At 40.3% G+C, this 19,686-nt stretch overlaps 3 protein-coding genes across 9 annotated transcripts; 2 read left to right on the top strand and 1 right to left on the bottom strand.

The window, feature by feature from the left end:
- Positions 1-4,436: 4,436 nt before the first annotated feature.
- LOC116842906 (vacuolar protein sorting-associated protein 37A) lies at positions 4,437-7,417 on the top strand. The gene is made up of 5 exons (XM_032812755.1): positions 4,437-4,767; positions 5,189-5,378; positions 5,514-5,628; positions 5,774-6,292; positions 6,417-7,417. Exons 1-5 carry the CDS (start codon positions 4,679-4,681, stop codon positions 6,761-6,763), a joined length of 1,260 nt encoding a protein of 419 aa, XP_032668646.1. The 5' UTR covers positions 4,437-4,678; the 3' UTR covers positions 6,764-7,417.
- LOC116842905 (procollagen-lysine,2-oxoglutarate 5-dioxygenase) lies at positions 6,993-19,580 on the bottom strand. Of its 2 annotated transcripts, none has more exons than XM_032812753.1 (9): positions 18,839-19,580; positions 15,583-15,814; positions 15,164-15,504; positions 14,625-15,078; positions 14,255-14,482; positions 9,956-10,295; positions 9,029-9,133; positions 8,787-8,933; positions 6,993-8,315 (listed from the first exon to the last, which is right to left on the bottom strand). In XM_032812753.1, the coding sequence occupies exons 1-9, from the start codon at positions 19,068-19,070 to the stop codon at positions 8,031-8,033; spliced, it is 2,364 nt and encodes a 787-aa protein (XP_032668644.1). In that variant the 5' UTR covers positions 19,071-19,580; the 3' UTR covers positions 6,993-8,030. The 2 variants fall into 2 exon arrangements, with proteins under 2 accessions (XP_032668644.1, XP_032668645.1); XM_032812754.1 differs by lacking the exon at positions 18,839-19,580 and adding an exon at positions 17,771-18,058.
- Positions 10,396-17,187, top strand: LOC116842912 (immunoglobulin domain-containing protein oig-4-like). Of its 6 annotated transcripts, XM_032812779.1 has the most exons (6): positions 10,396-10,689; positions 10,968-11,160; positions 11,289-11,438; positions 13,191-13,373; positions 13,473-13,622; positions 13,774-14,216. In XM_032812779.1, the coding sequence occupies exons 2-6, from the start codon at positions 10,981-10,983 to the stop codon at positions 13,930-13,932; spliced, it is 822 nt and encodes a 273-aa protein (XP_032668670.1). In that variant the 5' UTR covers positions 10,396-10,689; positions 10,968-10,980; the 3' UTR covers positions 13,933-14,216. The 6 variants fall into 6 exon arrangements, with proteins under 6 accessions (XP_032668670.1, XP_032668669.1, XP_032668668.1 ...); XM_032812775.1 differs by lacking the exons at positions 10,396-10,689; positions 10,968-11,160; positions 11,289-11,438 and adding exons at positions 12,961-13,123; positions 16,444-17,187 and having other exon boundaries at positions 13,188-13,373; positions 13,774-13,967; XM_032812778.1 differs by lacking the exons at positions 10,396-10,689; positions 10,968-11,160; positions 11,289-11,438 and adding an exon at positions 12,587-12,950.
- Positions 19,581-19,686: the final 106 nt, after the last annotated feature.

Raw genomic sequence — 19,686 nt, 5'->3', positions numbered from 1 at the left:
TATTTAATGACCGGAGCTATTGAAAATTGTTGCAAAGAGCTCTAGAACTTTTCAAGAGAGTATCAGAACTGCAAAAAAATGGCACATTTTGAAATATGGTGTGCCAAGACTTGGCACACCATATTTCAAAATGTGCCATTTTTTTTGCAGTTCTGATACCCTCTTGAAAAGTTCTAGAGCTCTTTGCAACAATTTTCAATAGTTCCGGTTATTAAATACAAAAAAATAGACCTTTAAAAAAAGGTGCGCTAAGTTCTCGAAGCGCACTTAATCAGTAAAATCAACTATTTCTTTAAAACTATTGTTATATATGATATAGAACTCTAGAACTATTGTAAAACAAACCGGAACTTTAAAGAAATAGTTAATTTAAATAGTTTGTTTGATTAGGTGCGCTGCGAGAACTTAGCGCACCTTTTTTTAAAAGTCTATTTTTTTGTATTTAATGACCGGAGCTATTGAAAATTGTTGCAAAGAGCTCTAGAACTTTTCAAGAGAGTATCAGAACTGCAAAAAAATGGCACATTTTGAAATATGGTGTGCCAAGACTTGGCACACCATATTTCAAAATGTGCCATTTTTTTTGCAGTTCTGATACCCTCTTGAAAAGTTCTAGAGCTCTTTGCAACAATTTTCAATAGTTCCGGTTATTAAATACAAAAAAATAGACCTTTAAAAAAAGGTGCGCTAAGTTCTCGAAGCGCACTTAATCAGTAAAATCAACTATTTCTTTAAAACTATTGTTATATATGATATAGAACTCTAGAACTATTGTAAAACAAACCGGAACTTTAAAGAAATAGTTAATTTAAATAGTTTGTTTGATTAGGTGCGCTGCGAGAACTTAGCGCACCTTTTTTTAAAAGTCTATTTTTTTGTATTTAATGACCGGAGCTATTGAAAATTGTTGCAAAGAGCTCTAGAACTTTTCAAGAGAGTATCAGAACTGCAAAAAAATGGCACATTTTGAAATATGGTGTGCCAAGACTTGGCACACCATATTTCAAAATGTGCCATTTTTTTTGCAGTTCTGATACCCTCTTGAAAAGTTCTAGAGCTCTTTGCAACAATTTTCAATAGTTCCGGTTATTAAATACAAAAAAATAGACCTTTAAAAAAAGGTGCGCTAAGTTCTCGAAGCGCACTTAATCAGTAAAATCAACTATTTCTTTAAAACTATTGTTATATATGATATAGAACTCTAGAACTATTGTAAAACAAACCGGAACTTTAAAGAAATAGTTAATTTAAATAGTTTGTTTGATTAGGTGCGCTGCGAGAACTTAGCGCACCTTTTTTTAAAAGTCTATTTTTTTGTATTTAATGACCGGAGCTATTGAAAATTGTTGCAAAGAGCTCTAGAACTTTTCAAGAGAGTATCAGAACTGCAAAAAAATGGCACATTTTGAAATATGGTGTGCCAAGACTTGGCACACCATATTTCAAAATGTGCCATTTTTTTTGCAGTTCTGATACCCTCTTGAAAAGTTCTAGAGCTCTTTGCAACAATTTTCAATAGTTCCGGTTATTAAATACAAAAAAATAGACCTTTAAAAAAAGGTGCGCTAAGTTCTCGAAGCGCACTTAATCAGTAAAATCAACTATTTCTTTAAAACTATTGTTATATATGATATAGAACTCTAGAACTATTGTAAAACAAACCGGAACTTTAAAGAAATAGTTAATTTAAATAGTTTGTTTGATTAGGTGCGCTGCGAGAACTTAGCGCACCTTTTTTTAAAAGTCTATTTTTTTGTATTTAATGACCGGAGCTATTGAAAATTGTTGCAAAGAGCTCTAGAACTTTTCAAGAGAGTATCAGAACTGCAAAAAAATGGCACATTTTGAAATATGGTGTGCCAAGACTTGGCACACCATATTTCAAAATGTGCCATTTTTTTTGCAGTTCTGATACCCTCTTGAAAAGTTCTAGAGCTCTTTGCAACAATTTTCAATAGTTCCGGTTATTAAATACAAAAAAATAGACCTTTAAAAAAAGGTGCGCTAAGTTCTCGAAGCGCACTTAATCAGTAAAATCAACTATTTCTTTAAAACTATTGTTATATATGATATAGAACTCTAGAACTATTGTAAAACAAACCGGAACTTTAAAGAAATAGTTAATTTAAATAGTTTGTTTGATTAGGTGCGCTGCGAGAACTTAGCGCACCTTTTTTTAAAAGTCTATTTTTTTGTATTTAATGACCGGAGCTATTGAAAATTGTTGCAAAGAGCTCTAGAACTTTTCAAGAGAGTATCAGAACTGCAAAAAAATGGCACATTTTGAAATATGGTGTGCCAAGACTTGGCACACCATATTTCAAAATGTGCCATTTTTTTTGCAGTTCTGATACCCTCTTGAAAAGTTCTAGAGCTCTTTGCAACAATTTTAAATAGTTCCGGTCATTAAATACAAAAATATAGACTTTTAAACAAAGGTATGCTAAGTTTTCGAAGCGCACTTAGAAAGAAAAAGCTAGATGTGTGGGCACGGATTTTTCTTTCTACTCTCTGTTCATTGGTTGAGTTTTGTCTAAGGGGCGCCGCATACTAATTGACATACAGTAACGTAAGACGCACCGTATGAATTGACCAATCACTTTGTCCCATATTCTGAACTCTCTTTTATCTATAAAAGTGCCTCTAAAAGAGGCTTAGGAGCTATCTGATTGGCTGAGAAGCTACATTTAAGGCATTTTTATCGATAAAAGAGGATTCAGAATATGGGCCTTTGAGTATCGTCGAGCCGTAAGGTCGCTGTTTTTGTGAATACTCGATTGTAATTGGTCCATTTTTACGGTACGTCTTATGGTTACTGTTATGTCAATTCGTGTGTGGTGCCCCTAAGAAGAGAAAGGGAACAGTATCGTATCCTTAAAAGTTGAGAACATACGTTACTACATATGATTACATGTATGTGTAATACATATATATCACAAATTTCTTATTTACTCTATAAACATTTTTATATTTCACCTTTACCTTATATCCTATATTCTTACTGTTATAACAAAAATTAATTAAAATAATAGAATTGTAAATGCCTCGTGGCCCCGTTGCTCCATAAACCGCTCCCACACATTGTCTTGTCTCTTTCTGCGTCTGTCAATACAATTTCGGCACAATGTTTCAGTGCTATATATATTGATGATTTGCACTCTCACGGAAAAGAAACTAGGTAAAACGTAACCAATGAGAATGATTCCGCTATCGCTCTGTTCCGTTGCTTCGTCGCCGGGTTCCCCATGGCAATGATTTTACGGAACGGAACTCTAGCGGACTTGCTACACATGGGGTGCGTTCACGGAGCTCGCTGTCAGCTCCATTTAGCACTACAGGATGTTCGCGGAGCTACAAGATAGCGCTAACCGTACTGTCTTCTCTGATTGGTGCCGCTATTAATTGGGCAATTTCCGTAAATGTGATACATGTAGGCTTGGTTTACATCGTACACTTAATACTAAGTACTAAGTAGTAACTTTCTATTAGATAATCTTAATATTGACAATGCATATCAATGGCGACGCATTCAATCAATACAATACATTTTCTTGATGAGTATTATACCAGCTTAATATACCATTGATTATATCATCGATATTAAGATTATCTAATAGAAAGTTAATATTTAGTACAAATATCAAGTACACGATGTAAACCAAACCATAGGTATGGACATTGAGTGCTTTTCAGTTACGTAACTGTGTTACACAAAACTGTTTTACAACCAGTTTATTGGTTGCATATTATCTTACAAGATATTTTAGATAATATGTGACCAATAAACTGGTTTTGTGTACTTGTGTGTGTCAAGATGTGTTAAGCAATTGAAAAGCATCCATAGTATACATTGGACTCCGAATACTCTATGTTTTGTCGTCTAATGCAGGATTCACACCGCGTTCGATGACCGACGTACGATGTTCGATATCCAATAGGAGAACAACTGTCTAATATAGAATTCAATTCTCTATTGGAAAGCTATTCTTTTATTGGATATCGGACGTCATAGTTGGACATCGGACGCAGTGTGAATCCTGCATTACACTATTGGAGATGAAGGATTGCGGATTAAAGATTGGAACTTGATCAATTGGAGCCAAGCAAGCCAAGACCAAAGTGCATTGATTCGTTGAAATCTAATCTTCAATCCGCAATTCTCAATTTCCAATTCGTAGTATGACACTGGCTTAAAGGTCGTTCTACATTAGTTGCAAGTCGATTGTAACTCTTGTTGCGACAGCCAATCAGAAGCGTCAATAGTACCATTGATGCTTCTGATTGGCTGTCACAATAAGAATTACGTCTGCCTGCGATTGGCTTGCAATCGGCTGATGTAGAACGACCTTAATGTCTATTCCTATTGCCTGTTGTCTCGCATTGTGCATAAGGCTGAAAGCCAATAACCAAAAAGAAGGAAGGAAGGAAGGAAGGAACAGCAACGTCCGACTTGCCGATGAAAACTTGAAGATGAGACATCTAATATCTCAGTACGCATGCGTTGTATCCTCCAAAGGCAATGCAACGTGTATTGTAGGACGGGCTTTATTCATATCGCGATTCTGACCTCTCTACGTGAAGTGCGACGGGATTTAAAACAGCTGTTCTGCTGGATGGTTGCTTTGACAGGAAGATCGACGGATAAAGCGAATGATTTATCAGACATCCAGGCTCTTAAATGATATCGCGAATATTCCGTGGAGAAAATGAGAATGTCGCGCTCAAACGCAAACGGCAAATCGACACTCTAAAAATCTTTAACGACAAGTAAGGGTTATTCTCTAGCCTCTCGTCAATCGTTATAACCTCTCGTTAACCTCATTTGAGTCATATTATTGCTAATATTATCGCTCTCGCGAACGGCCACGCGCACCATGAAATCGACTTAATAATCGGTTTAATCGCTATGTTTATCATCCCTTTCGTATTCTTTTATATCGGGAGGACGATCAAAAATTTGTCGACTATGAAAACAATATTGCTTCCGCCTGAAATTTGTCTCACTGACCTCTGAGTCATTTGCTTTAATCGCGCAAACGTCATACTTCTTCGAAGTAATCCTTTATAACTGAAAGGGAAAATATAAAATCGATAAAACGCGAAGTCAACTTGAACTCAAGGTCATCGTTGATCTTACATTTCGTCATGAACATTGGGTGCAGTAGTGTCATATATTGATGTGTTACAGTGTAATAGAGCTCAGAGAAGATGTGGACTATCAGGTGGAATTTCATGCTGGCGAAAGGCGAATGGCTATTATGGTTTCCTTGTCGCCAAATTTTCCATTGGAAAAGCCAGTACTTAGAGTTTCCCCACCGATAAGCCATCCCTGGTGCAATGAACACAGTGAAATCACTAGTGCGCCAGGATTACTCAATGTGAGTTATGGAAAAAGTTGCACAATGACATTACAAATTATCTTCTATTCACACTTGGATATTTCTCCTATTTCTTTTTTTTCTTTTTATTTTATACTTGAAAGATAACAATTATTCTTGCTGTTTGTGTGCTAGTTTTCAGTACATAGTGATCTTGGTCGAGTTGTTCAGGCTATTATCAGAGAATTCAGCAAGAATCCACCCCAGTTGTTGGAGGATATTTCACCTGGCTCTACTAAATCCCACAGAGGTATGTCTCATATCGTTTACTTTCCGTGTCTATACGTTCGTTTTCAAAGAACTTGTACACTAGTGCAATAAATTGTGAAACAAATATACTTTGTTCCACTCTAACTTATCACACAACTGTTGTTGAATAAATTTTTGACTTGCAGACTTACAAGAGAGAAACTCGCCGTCTTATGCGCTTCAACAGTATCCCGAGATTCCGTCTACGTCGTTCAATTCGTATTACAGTACGCAATTCCCGCACTTATCGTCCTCCAGTGCGAACACGAGCATTTACAACTGTAATTATACAAGCTCCGGTCACACGTATGTTTCAAATTCGAAGTCGTTCGGCGGTACGTCGCACCATACGGCGTATATTCCAAGCTCGAGGAGTGCCCTCCACAATACTACACCTGCGAGGTACACCTCGAATCAGCACGGCACGGCCTACCTGAATTCGCACTATGCAAGTACTAATTATCAGCAACCGTTGCCAAGTCAGTCGCAAGCAAAAGTCCCGCAGAGTATAATATTTCCCGAATTAAATAACTTGACTAACGAGGAATTGAAGAGGCTCAGCGAGGACGAAGATAGACTGGACGATTTTCTGGAGAAACATTCCCAAATTAAAGACATAAACGCAGCGATCGAAGACGCTATGGATTGGGTTGAAAAAACTGCCGGTGAGTAAGAATACTTTGTCATCTCTTGATTATGAGACACGTCTTCTATCTATGTAATATGTATCTATCGACTGTATTCTAACTTAACATATTATTCATAAATTTGTATCATCTTCCTGTGCAGAAGCTAATGTAACCAAAGAACCCGAGCTGAGACAGTTGCAAGCTGACGTAGCAAATAAGGTAAAAACGGTGGCTGTGCTGAAAGCCAGATACGACCATCTTATACAACGATACAATAAACTATCCGAGGTTTTCACGCCGGACCACATAAAAGAATGTCTGAAATTAGCGGCAGACGAGAGCCACGAAGAAAGCGAGAAGATCGCCGAGGATTTTCTCAATAGAAAGATCGACGTCGAGCGTTTTCTCAGCACATATATAGAGTGTCGAAAGTTGGGCCAAGCAAGACGAACTAAAGAAGAGAAATTGGCGCATCAGTTGAACGAATTGAAACGGGCTGGTTACTGAAACACCAGAGAAGGATAAAGGGAGAAAAAAGAGAGAGAAGAGAGAGGGAGAGAGAGAGAGAGAAAAACAGAAAAGAGAGTATACATATATACTCATTTTTTTTCTATAGGGGGGAATCGAACAAAACTGTAAATAAGATTTAGTTAAATTAAACGTTATTGTGAATTTAAACTAGCATTCGTGATTCGTGACCAAATATCTAATGTGGCTATTTCGACAGAGAGAAGCATTTTTACAATGTGTAAACGTGTTATATAATTCGCTTGTTACTTATTCGCTACATTCTCAATTGCTTTAAAACGCATGGCATTCCAGAACGAAACATTACATTGACAAGCGGCGCTAAACGTACAAAGTGGTCAAAGAACAAGTGTTTTAAAGTTGGAATTAAGGCGATGTTACAGTGTATTTCGAACACACAGGTAACAGGAGAAAAGAAACGGAGTAAATGGCCAGGAGAGTTAAATCGCGTTGAACAACCGTGTAATGAGTTGCTTCAATGAGTACTTACTCTATAGTGTAAACGACAAGGCTTTAATAATATTAGTTGTGCACGTCTCTCGTGTACCGTCATGATCAACTCTGACGGAGGTACGTTTTTTACTATGTAAATAAACGGGCAACGTTGTAATTAAATCGATTTTTGAAAATTTGCTATTCGGTGACGTTACTTTTAATTATTTATCCTGTTAATGTTCCTAATGTTGTAACATATTGCAAAAATTGTATAGACACAATGAAAGATTGAAAACGAAAACGTTAAGCTGGAAAAGATGTTGAATCTCTTTCCTTCCGGCCATATCCAAGAATAATATCAGAGATAGAGTTAACGCGACTGAATGACAATATCTATTATGTTTAGTAACGTTAGTTACTATAAATTTTATCAGCGATCCCTATATATATATACATTCGAAAACCAGTGAATTCAGATATATATTTCAACGAGTGTAATTATTAATTATAATTACAATTTCGTCTTTGTAAAAAATTGCGATCCTACTAAATATAAAGCATGATTAGGCGCGCAATGTAGACATTGGAGTAAAAAAATAATACATCGATCGAGCGGTTTTCCCGGCTTATTAAATGCACTGTTCAGTCCATCGGTGACAATTGACGTTTCTCTAATCGATAACAACAAACTAGTCGATATAGAATCTGGTTTCTCTCTAATACCTCCAATTATCTTTCCTTTTTCTTTTTTCGTCATTATCCGCTTGCATTAGTACCTAATCTTTCGTTAACAAAGAGCGGATTTGAGTGTTCACGGATCCACGAAGGAGATCATAATGTAACGCGTGCCCGCGATCACACGCAGCCCTTCGTGATAGTGCGTCAGCCTTCCAGGGTGCATCAGCATCCAGCCTGGCTTCGTGTCGGTGACCGAACAGTTGTATCGGATGAACTTGCATCCGCCGCCCTCGTAATCGACTCCCGCTTGATTCAGAGCGATGTTGATGGTATATGTTGACGAGTCGTGGTGCGGCCTCAAGAACGGCTGCTCGTCCGGACGATACCTCACGACGAAGTTCATGAGCGATCGCGGCGGCTGTCGACACGAAACTTGATATGACACAACAGCCCAAAATGGAACGTAGCGAGAAACGTAGCTTTTACTCGTAATATTTTTTGCGTAACTAAAAAATCTACGTGTGCATGAAGCATAAGTACCAATCGTCCGTTACGAAGCGGTACAACCCAACTACGAGCGGATCGCATCAAACCCAAAACCTGTGCGTTTAGAAGAGTGCATGTAGATATCGGAATCTGTGCGCGCGTTAAAACCAACTCCGTACATATTTGGACTTTACTCAAAGTCTTACGTAGTCGTCGTATCCTGTAAAGACAAGCTGTTGCAAAGGACTGACGTAATCTTTGAGAAATTTTAACCAGACATCTTGCAGATCGACCTGGTTCATGTGAATATCTCGGGTCGGTACCGCTTCGTATCCGGAGTCCAAGCGCGGATCCTAAAAACGACCATGCGCACACACGTAAGTTAACATCGTGCGAATCTTACGTCATGATAGTAGCCGGTGAAAACGAGCTCCTGTAAGGGTCTAACATATTCTTTCAAGAAGTACAACCACTGTTGCTCATACTGAACTTGATTCATGTGAATGTCGCGGGTCGGTACATTTTCGTAACCACCCGACAAGCGTGGATCCTGCCGAGAAAGTTATTGCAAAAGTGCAATTATTTAGCTGCATTATATAGATAAGAGAGATACTCGAAAACTCGCCGATTAAAGGAGCAGCTTACGTGATTAGATCCGTCCGACCATTGCCCGAAAGACTCGACGATCCCTATGAGTTCCTTCGTGAATCTGCGAGTAACAATGGGGAACCAGTAGACATCGGGACACGGCTGCAAACAATGAACATGAAGAAGTTTATTCATTATGTATATATTTTCAGGAAACTAATTTTATGACACTATCTTATTACGTTTCACTCTGTACAGTGCTACCTAAAGAGGCATAAAACAATAGTTTTCTAACTTCTAAAGTCTACCATTACACAAAAACTACGGTGTAGTGAACGCTATTCTTTATGTAAGGTTGTGTAAAATTATGATATTCAGTATTATATTTCGCATGAAAAGACAAATCGCATAAAACTTCAACCACGAATGTGTCTTACTGCGATAAATGTTACGTTAAAGTTTTACGTAATTTGAAGCATTTTAGTTCAAATGAATAAACTTTCGAAGGCTTCTGGATGCTCATCTCGACTTATAACGTCAAAGAAAAATGAATGTTGAAAATTTCTGCAAAATACATTGAAAAAAAAGATGTATCCAAAAATAATACTTGTAATCGATTAAGTACACATCCAAAATATTCCGAACACTTTCCTTTTGTTCTAGCAATTAATAACATAAAATTAACGTAACAAAATCATGAGGAAATGTAATAGTTAAAAAAGAAGGCTGGCTATCGTGTTAATTTGACGGTAATTTGTTGATTGCTAGAGCAAAAGAGAAAGATATTTGGAGTATTTTAGAAGTGTGCTTAATCACAATTGCAAATATAATTTTTTTGGATACGTATCAACATATTTTACAAATATTTCGGATATTCTCATTTCTAACGTAATTCGTTACCGCGGAATTTATATGTACGTGAAACAACGATGATGACAGCAGCGATACAAAAAAAGACTCGGTTGGCTGCCTAGCGTTTACTACCTGAATCGGCTTCTTGTCAGGATTGAAGCTCTCACTGTAGTTGGAATGAATATATCTTCTCTCCCAGTCCAATTTGTTGTCCATGATCTGGTACATGTCCGGATACACGAGTTGGATGTCGTAGGTATCGGGATTGACGAGGTGGCCAAAGTCAAGCCTGTTGCTGACGTACATGAACACACCATGGTGCCGGTTTCGTTGGGCAAAAGCCATTTCCGTGTCCATGTCTGTGTCCGAGTTGCCATCCGGGTTCCCGTAAAACGGACGGATCGTCTCGTTGTTTAGGATAGTGGCGTTGATAAGATAGCAGTTACTGACGAACGGCACGTTCCACAGTCCCCTGAAACAGACGTCAATGTGATTCCGGTGAAGTGCGAGGGAGAACGAGAGGATGGCGACGCGACAGAAGGACGCGCAATGTGCGGTGAGCGGCGAGCCAACGCAGACGCACTTGTTTGTCGTCCATGGCGATAACGTGGTGTTGTTTCCCAGAGGTCATCGCTTAAGTGTTTTGTAAGGTAGTCGCTGTGGTGCCGCGATTGGCCGATGAGAGCATACTTGGCAATGGGTTATGCATAATTATCCAATTGAGATTCATAACTCTGTCACACCAGCGGCTGCGTGGATCCACCGCGCGTGGTCCATTCGTATTTTAGGTGGTAGGACCTAGCGGATCCAATCTCCGGAATACGCTTTGCGTGTCAGAGGTCAGCAAAGGATCCTTGGAATCCTCGGTAAGGGCGAGAGAGGCGCATTATCTCGACGAATTACGTCGGACAAGCGTGCAATTTATACAGTAGATTGAGCGCGTTAGTCGAACGGGCCGAGCGGGTCGTTCATTAATCTCTTCATCGAATCGTTATCGAATCCTTTTACAGTCGATAGTGAGAACTGATATATAACGCGGCGCGTATGAGTTCGGAGATCGTGCTTGTACGGTGCTCGCGGAGAGGACAAGTGTTTCAGCCCGCGCGTTGGTCACACCGGTCGACGAGTTTCTCTCTGCTTGTAGATCAAATGACGAGATGCCGAGGCTGCTCTATTTGTTCTTACTAACTGCTCTAATGATGAGCACAGAAGCGGCGAAGGGCGGCGGTAGAGGGGCTGCCAGAGGTCGCGGCCGAGGGAGAGTTTACGGCTCGCGAATGCCTATTTTGATACCTCACCGAAATCCTGCCAGTGCGCATTATTACGAGAACAAAGATGTGAGTCGATCATTTGTGCGTGCGCGCCGCGTGTTATGTGTGTATGTGTGTGTATGCGCGCGCGCGCGCACACACACGCACGCGTCTGCAGTCAGTGACGTTTTGACGACGGCAGTTTTTTTTCGCAGGGTGCAAAGATCGTAAAAGCGTCCCATTTTGAACTGGATTACATGTTGGGCAGAAAGATCACGTTCTTCTGCATGGCTACGGGTTTTCCAAGACCGGAAATCACTTGGCTGAAGGATGGAATCGAGCTGTACCATCACAAGTTCTTCCAGGTAAGCTAATCAGCCGATCAAACGAGAGATTCGCTGTCCTAAAAGAGATTCACCATTAGAAGAGAGTACCAAACGGCTTAGGCTTAGGGGCGCGAGAACTGAGGACATCGATTTAAATTCGTAGGTGCACGAATGGCCCGTTGGCAACGACACGATAAAGTCGAAAATGGAGATCGATCCGGCAACACAAAAGGACGCAGGATATTATGAGTGTCAGGCGGACAATCAGTATGCCGTTGATCGCCGAGGCTTCAGAACGGACTATGTCATGATCTCGTATTAAACGCGTTCACCAATTGTAGGCTCTATGATCGCGCAGCACCCAGCACGAGTGTAGACCGATAGATTTTTATCTGAAAGGCAAACATCTGACGTTATATATTGTTAAAGTAGTTACCGTTTATATAACTAATCGGAGAGGCATATTCTGAGATTTCTACGAAATTAGCTGAACTTTTACACGAATAATCGACAAGACTGATCAAGCGAGATGTAAAATTTACATTGTAAAACATTCCGCCCGTTTCCTTAATGCGAGAAAGCAGAGATTTTTCTCCATGGTTTGCACCGACGAAGCCTGTTTTCCTACCGACTCCTCACGTGGCTATTATCCGTTTGATAATATTTATACATTATAACGTCGCGAAATAGTTTGCATTATAAAAAAAAAAAAAATAGTCCGCTTCTCTCTTTTCTAACGCAAGTGAAACGATAGATTTTTTTCGTTGAGAGTGTCGATGAGACATGATACGCAGATACGAATAACAAATCCGGTGATTTCCCCAGTTCTTATTCGTTAAAGCATAATTGACTGTTACAAGGGTGATATACGTCTGTAGCGCGAGAGGAATACATTGAAAATGGTTCATCAGCGCGAATTTAACGAGTCAATTGCGTCATGTCGCACGAAAGTGGCATGGAAGGGTATAACTTTATTGCGTTGCCAACGGTACGAACACGGCAAATCTGTAGCACCACGTGAAATAAATCATTTGCACAGATTCTTCGAGCGCGCTTATTTCCGTTCAATTGAATTCGCATTCTCTATCTCTCTCCCTTCTATGTTTCTTTTTCTCTCTCTCTCTCTCTCTCTCTCTCTCTCTCTCTCTCTCTCTCTCTCTCTTTCTCACGCAGTTTTCACGTTGAAACAATTTGAAACACGACCAATGTCGCGCGTGCCCTCGTAAATATTAATTAATTCATACAGTCGAGATGCGTGGATCATGAATTGAAAGGTAATTCGAGTCGTAAAATGCGTCGTAGCATAAATCATCCGGAACGAATAGACACGGTTGGAATTAATGGATAAGCGGCCCGTAGATTTGATAGAAACGACAATGATCACGTCGTGTCAAATAAATAACCAGAGCACGTACGAGCAATACATATACCCTGTACGGTATATCTGCACATAAGTCTGTAATAGATACGAGAGGACACTAGGGGAGTAATGAGTCGGTGACTGTCAGTAGCATCGGAGTTCCGTGTGATCGACGAACGTTCCTGCACACAGTGAGTACCCACAGTGCATTCGCTCGGATAAATGTGCGGCAGGCGCGATTCCAGCACCCGTGACAGTGCAACGTACCAATAATTCGTAATTACGAAGGATCGATATCAATTTCGATCGACCCTCTCGTGAACCGATTTAGGAAGTAATTGAAATTGGCGCGATCGATCGAATGGTTCGTCGAACCGTATATAATGAGACAAAATTGCGTGTGCTAACGTCGAATATTTCGCTTCCAGCAGATTATCATGTCACGCTCCATGCTGCTGCTGATCCTGCTGAGTATACTGCTACTGAATTGCCGAGAGGCGTTTGGTCGAAGAGGGCGGACGAGAGGCAGAAGCAAGTCCCGTGTGCAAATTGGATTGCCCATTACCGGGAAATATCGTGATCCGGAGAGCGATCAGTATTACAACAACAACGACGTACGTAAGAAGAGTAGTTTCTAAAAAGAACTTTGCCGTGTCTCTTAATTACCGTACTATCTCGAGTCTGTTGTTACCGAAATATGATGGTTTTTTAAGGGAGCCAAGATATTGCTGGCGTCGCACTTCGATCTCGAGTATGTTCTGGGACACAAGATAGCTTTCCTCTGCGTCGCTCGTGGCACCCCGCGACCACAGATCACCTGGTTCAAAGATGGCACCGAGATTTACACCCATCTGTATTTACACGTCAGTGTATTCTCAACATATACGAAGCGACGAAAGGATATTTAACGCTCGCGAGCGTTGATATCATTCGTTGCCGCTCCAAGAACAAATATTTGCATTTACTTGATCGAACTGCACTGCACTGGAAATAATACTTTACGCTTTTCGACAGATACACGAGTGGCAAGTGGGACCTGACAAGGTGAAATCGAAACTAGAGATTGATCCCGCCACTCAGATGGACGCAGGAGTTTATGAGTGCACAGCGGACAATATGTACAGTATCGATCGCAGGTCTTTCAAAACTGATTTCTCCATCGCTTTCGATTAACGTGAACGTGATACAGATACGTTAATTAAGCCGAGGTAGGGTGTTAAATTTTTACAATAGACACTATGAAGCGGTAGATTCTAAAGAACCGATTTAGAACACTCTATGTATTTCACTGTAATGCGAAAAAAGGGAAAACTAAATTGTTCTACTTCAACATCACGAAATTATTCTTGATCCTGTGTCGAAGCGATAGAGAAATTGACTTTTTTAGTAACATTTAGTAACAATCTTCTCTTTGAGATAGTCATCGATATCAAATAAACGGTCGCAGTTTACTCGAACGAAACGTGAGGAATTAGTATCCGTGTGTCCGCTTTACCTGCGTTCGTTTTTTATTATCTCCATATAGTCGAAGCTTCGCGCGTAAAATCCGTCGTCCGTAATGGCACCCCAGAAGTTGCTCCACGCCTTGTACGGCCGAATGAGTAAGGGCGCGACGATCCCTCTCTGTTGCTCCACCAGCAACTTCAACGTGTGCTCGTTGTCCAAGTGCGCGACCGCATCGACTGAGAAATATCCGGAGCACTTGTTGAACAGACAATGTTTCCTGCGAAACAAACGGTTCTTTAAATCTTTCTCCGTGCGTCTCTTTACTCTTCGCTGCGACGTTAAGCGTTACGTGCATGCATAACGAAGGTGTATGCAAAACTGCATCCTGACGAAATGTCGAATTTGTTGTCGATACTCACATGGCCAGTTTTCTAGCGTGAACTTCGTTGGCTTCTTGCTTCGCCGATATGTAGTTCGCGCTCACATACTCCTGACTAACTCTTTCGTAGAAGTCCGTCACTACGCTCTCGTGATGCGGTACGGCGTTGTGAACGAACAAATGCAGTCTCGATTTTGGATAGGACTGGCGATAAATAGTCTCGAAGAATTCCTCCAAGAACGGCACCGGTCGTTCGATGAAAACGGCTATCAAGATAACCGGGTATGCCTCCGGTTTGGTCTTGTCCAGCTCGATAGTTCGGTCCCAACAGGCTAAACATCCTTCGTACGACGTCCAGGCGCGAGCTAGGTAATTGCCGAGGGAATTTAAAACCAGTTTGCTAAACCCATTACCGTGGAGCACCAGAGGTACTGTATTATAGACGATGTTTTGGAGATATGCCTCTTCCCCTTTGAACCTGAGCTCCACGTCGGCTGCAAAAATCGGCGATGGTAGTTAAAGCACGGCCGCTGCTGCTACCGAGACTCTTTTCCTCCGTTTAATTCTGCTTGCTCTCACCTACCGCACCGTTGAGATTCTGGAATATGTCGGATTTGTGATCCAACTTGATCTGATGCCGCGCTCTGAGCTCGTCGTTCAGGTACGCAGTCGTGTAGAACAATTGGTCATCGGCCAGGTCCTCGATGGGAGCGGTGTTTAGGATAGCGAGTAAGTCAGTGGCGTATCCAATAAAGGATCCTGAATTTAGATATCGTTTGCCTCTCGACACCGGCGGATATTGGCTCGCAAGAGATCTATCCGGCCAGCAATATCCCTCCGCGGCAAATAAAATTCGAGCGCCGGTGTTCAGGAATCGCTCAACTATGGCGGACAGACCGCCGAGGAATATCACATCGTAACTGGAAGCATAAGAAGTATAAAATGACATTTGTACCAGCTGTAAAATATTTTTTTCTGCAGCGTCAGAATATACCAACCTGTCGGTGAATAAGACGATTTTCTTTTCATCGTTTCGATAATCCTCTAGCGCCTTTCTCAAAAGATTAACTTTGTATCCACCTCCGGGCTCGTAGGTTACTTTACCGCCCTTCCACGAGTCTCCCAGACCGAGGATCTTCAAGTTATCGCGAAATCCATAGATTTCGACTGACCTCTGATACCTTCGGAAGCCATCCGTCTCGTTGGAGGCGACGGTGAATACAAGGACATCTAAAATACAATTCAAAATGGAGAAAGAAATGATCGAAGTGATACAGAGAGGAGAAATTGTGGCAGTCGCATTTTTACAAGATCATTTTCGCTCATGAAAACTGAACAAAATCACGAGATTTTCATCCCGGAAGAAAAACTGCGTATTCTCGCAGTTCTGGCGCGGTGTTCGAAGAACAGACCGCTTTTGTAAGTCATCATCAAGTTGCGGGACCGAGTTGTTCCGCCATTGTTAGCCAGATGGTCAACTCGTTAGTATTACGCAGGGCTCGTGATGTCACGTCGAAAAGTAGCGCCCGCGAGAGCCGCGGCACGTTCGCCGGTTACATTCACGCGACGCGAGGGCGTGCTATCGCCCGCCACTCTTGTATTACTGAGCTCGATATCCTTACGCAAGCTACTCTAAGATATTCTTAGAACAGGCTAAATTCATGGAAGAAGCGACGAAGAGGATCAAATGGAGAAAAGTATTAAAGGGAGCTTGAAGAACAACCTGAAACTCGCGCGAGATTAAAATATTCAGTTTTGTCGAACGGCTTACGAATAGATGCGCGCAGCTACAAAAATTTAAGTGTACATCGTATTAACGAAATTATCTTAATTTAATAATTGCGCTTATAATTTTTCAGTTTAGACAGACGATTCGTGTAAAGTTTCACATTGTAAAACAACTGTCCTGCATCAAGAGATTTTACATCTAGGGCAGCTTACGTTTGTTACGAACAACACCAGAAATAGAGTGATATGGACTATGATCGGATTGCGCGGCGACAAGAAACGAAGACAAAGTAAATTCACATTCCACAAGCAAAATCGTTAAACCATGCTACATACTCGTTAGGTCATTAGTGAATCTTAAAAGATAAACCATAGATAGTTGCTGTGACTTCGTCACAGCAATTCTCCGAATTCGTGTATATTTGTAAGAACAATATTCTCGATTAGTTAGATATATATAAGGTGCAATATAATAAGTAATTCTTTCTATAAATGCATCATATATAATTTGTTTCATGATTCATTGTTCAAGCAAAACAGATTAATGCCCGGATAACTTCCGCTAAAAGAAAAATTCAATCTGTAAAGTACAATAGAGTAATAATTTCTTCTAGTTTTAGCGTTTCAATTTAGTCCAGTAAAATAGTAGAAATATAAAGAACAACGCGTGCGATAAGATATATAACGTTTTCGCGGTCAAAGTTAATTCTTTCAGGCACGTAACGCATCCAACAGGAAAAAAACCCTGATTCTCGTCGCCAACTGATCGGGGTCATCGAACTATGACTTTCGCTATTACTCCCTCGCTCTTTCTCAAAAAAAAATATATATAAATAATGTATTATTATATAATAATGATATATAATATAACTCTTCGTCGCACAATAGTTTATAATTCGTCTTTCAAGATGCGATTGCGCGCGTAACAAAAAAAATAAGATTCTTAAATTGGATATTTTCACCAGAGGCCAACGCGTGGGTGTTCAAAGTGCACCAAGACGTTACAAATATGAGAGAGAAAACGAGTGTAAATCGCTACACGATCAAATGTATTTTTAATTACCTTTTTTTGCAATTCCTTTTTTTTACTAAAATGCGTATAATATAGTATAATATAGTTTGTTGAAAGAAATTGGAATTTTTCTCAATAATTAACTACGATATAAAACAAAAAATCTACTCTCTTCAAATAATCGAATATAATCCACATGAATCATTTAAATATTACACGCAGTATAAGCAGGCATAATTAAAAAAAATAAATAAAAAAGAATCGGAGAAGTCTACACGTCTTGATTTTTACGACACCCCTTGTTGGCTTGTCGAGTTTTCAAGCAGCAGCGCTCAGGGAAATCGAACGTTTCGCTAAGGACCTTGTATCGATCTTCGCTGCGACACACCGGCACGGATTTATCCGTCGGCATTTTGGTCGTTGACAAAAGGGCGATCGCATCATACCATTAGTGTCGGCTGGTGCCTCGCTGACCACGTGGTACGTCAGGAAAACGCAGCACCACACGAGCCAGCATCTGATCGTTATTCCCTTGCTGCTGTACATCTCTTTCTCTCTCTCTTTCTCTCTCTCTCTCTCTCTCTGTCTTTCTATGTGTATGTGTGTGTTTCAAACGCACTGACTGACAGACCGACCGCGAGGTCGTGATCCGCGCCGCCGCTCCTCGAAGACGCACACTCACGTCCGTCACTTGGCGTCGCTTAGCACCGACTGCGCGCCGCGGCCGCGAAAATCGACGGAAACCGCCGAGCAGAGCCGTAGCTAAGAATTACAGCGCCTACGTCCAATTACTTTCCTACCCTACGAAAGTGTAATAATTAAAGCGACATTTATTTACAATGAATTTTTGAAAAGGAAATCTAACGATTTAAAATATAGTTCAACTTAAAGTAATTTGACGTTACGAATATTGGCGATATGTGTAAAGGTAGTTGCCAGCAGGCCAAAGTTTACATAAAATGTGGATGCAATTTTTTATGCACACCTAAGACAATAAATGTATGACAATAAAGTTGAGTAAAATAATAAAAACTTAGATCAAGTAAAGAAAAATGTCTTTGTATAAAAATGATATCGCACATGCTTGGTATTTTGTGTTTGCTGTTTAGTAAAAATGCCGACTGTTCAAAGCGACGTATGCTATAGTCTAGTTACGGCTCTGCCATCGAGAGCGAATCTCGAACAACGTATAAGAGTTGCCATCTCTGCGACGAGGATCGCGAGAAACACAAAGTGGTCATTTTTACCGCGACCATCGTTATGGATAGTTCGCGTCTGCCCTGTCAATGTAGTAAAAAATATCACTAGTCAATACTTTTAAGAGTCTTCAAGATATCAAATATCGACAATCAAAGTAATTACACATCGCTCATGGAACATTATCTAAATTGATGCGACAATCTATTTAAAATATATAGCGTTTCACAGAGAGAGAGAAAGAGAGAGAAATGAAATTTTGATACTAATATCCCACTGCGATTAATTGCGGCGTATAATTGCAAGAGATAAAATACCTGTAGTCTCAAAGTGTGATTCGCTCGGTTTCCTCGTTGGTTTATATCGCTCGACGACAAGCGACTTAATATCCAAAGCATCGTCTTGGCATGAAAGATCGTTCAAAGGCACATAAACGTCATGGTTTAACTTTGATTCGCACACTTGTTCGTTGCCTGCCGCGAGATAATCTCTGCGATATAACAGCAAAATTATGGACAGCATCAATCTTCTCGACAGATCACTTCGCATCTTCACGTTTTCTAACTGTTAGCACGCGTCTAAAAAATTTAGACTGTAACGTAACAATCGTACTATTGTCACGCTATAATTTGCAATATCTGTTTAAACTATATATCGTGTTGCTTAATTTATACATTCCCCATTTCACTTCAGTTTTTATCGACAAAACGATGAAACAAAATTATACATAGCCAAAGTTTTCCTTAAAGTAGTGATAATATAGCACTAATGCCTATCGCACCAATTGATTGCCATCCAATGATCGTACTGAATCACATCGATGAATATCAGAGATTCGAGCATTTATAGGAGAAAGCGGCAAACTCGAAAGCGAAACGGTCGATGGTTTTTGTGGTCAAAAAGAGCGGCTGGCTTTAACCGTCGCACCGTGTCCACAACGCTTTTGTTTGCGTGATTTCCTATTCCGTGCGAATACGTCGTCATCGACCCGTAAAGTTTTATAATGAAACTCTCCGATCCAATCTGCAAATACTCACATATATACATACTCACATATATACATTAACATCAAATCGGACTCCTACTCGACTCTCTAATCGACTCTTCTCTCTTCAAATAAAAAAATATCCTGATATCTCCTATATCAACAATGATCATGCACTTA

The sequence above is a fragment of the Odontomachus brunneus genome, unplaced genomic scaffold, assembly GCF_010583005.1.
Source record: "Odontomachus brunneus isolate Ranch 3 - 2012 unplaced genomic scaffold, Obru_v1 Obru_scaffold_028, whole genome shotgun sequence".
NCBI lineage: Eukaryota > Metazoa > Arthropoda > Insecta > Hymenoptera > Formicidae > Odontomachus > Odontomachus brunneus.
The sequence above is the reverse complement of the archived record's forward strand: the minus strand, read 5'-3'. Positions and strand labels throughout refer to the sequence as shown.

Bases quoted from the DNA above. Each gene is read 5' to 3' on its own strand.
- LOC116842906 (XM_032812755.1), top strand. From the start codon at position 4,679: ATGATATCGCGAATATTCCGTGGAGAAAATGAGAATGTCGCGCTCAAA. The intron at 5,379-5,513 runs GTGAGTTATGGA...TTTGTGTGCTAG, and splicing joins GTGCGCCAGGATTACTCAAT to TTTTCAGTACATAGTGATCT. The intron at 5,629-5,773 runs GTATGTCTCATA...TTTGACTTGCAG, and splicing joins CTCTACTAAATCCCACAGAG to ACTTACAAGAGAGAAACTCG.
- LOC116842912 (XM_032812779.1), top strand. From the start codon at position 10,981: ATGCCGAGGCTGCTCTATTTGTTCTTACTAACTGCTCTAATGATGAGC. The intron at 11,439-13,190 runs GTAAGCTAATCA...CGCTTCCAGCAG, and splicing joins ACCATCACAAGTTCTTCCAG to ATTATCATGTCACGCTCCAT. The intron at 13,374-13,472 runs GTACGTAAGAAG...TGGTTTTTTAAG, and splicing joins AGTATTACAACAACAACGAC to GGAGCCAAGATATTGCTGGC.
- LOC116842905 (XM_032812753.1), bottom strand. From the start codon at position 19,070: ATGCGAAGTGATCTGTCGAGAAGATTGATGCTGTCCATAATTTTGCTG. The intron at 15,815-18,838 runs GTATTTTATCTC...ATTGTATTTTAG, and splicing joins ATCACACTTTGAGACTACAG to ATGTCCTTGTATTCACCGTC. The intron at 8,316-8,786 runs GTAAGATTCGCA...TCGTGTCGACAG, and splicing joins TCACCGGCTACTATCATGAC to CCGCCGCGATCGCTCATGAA.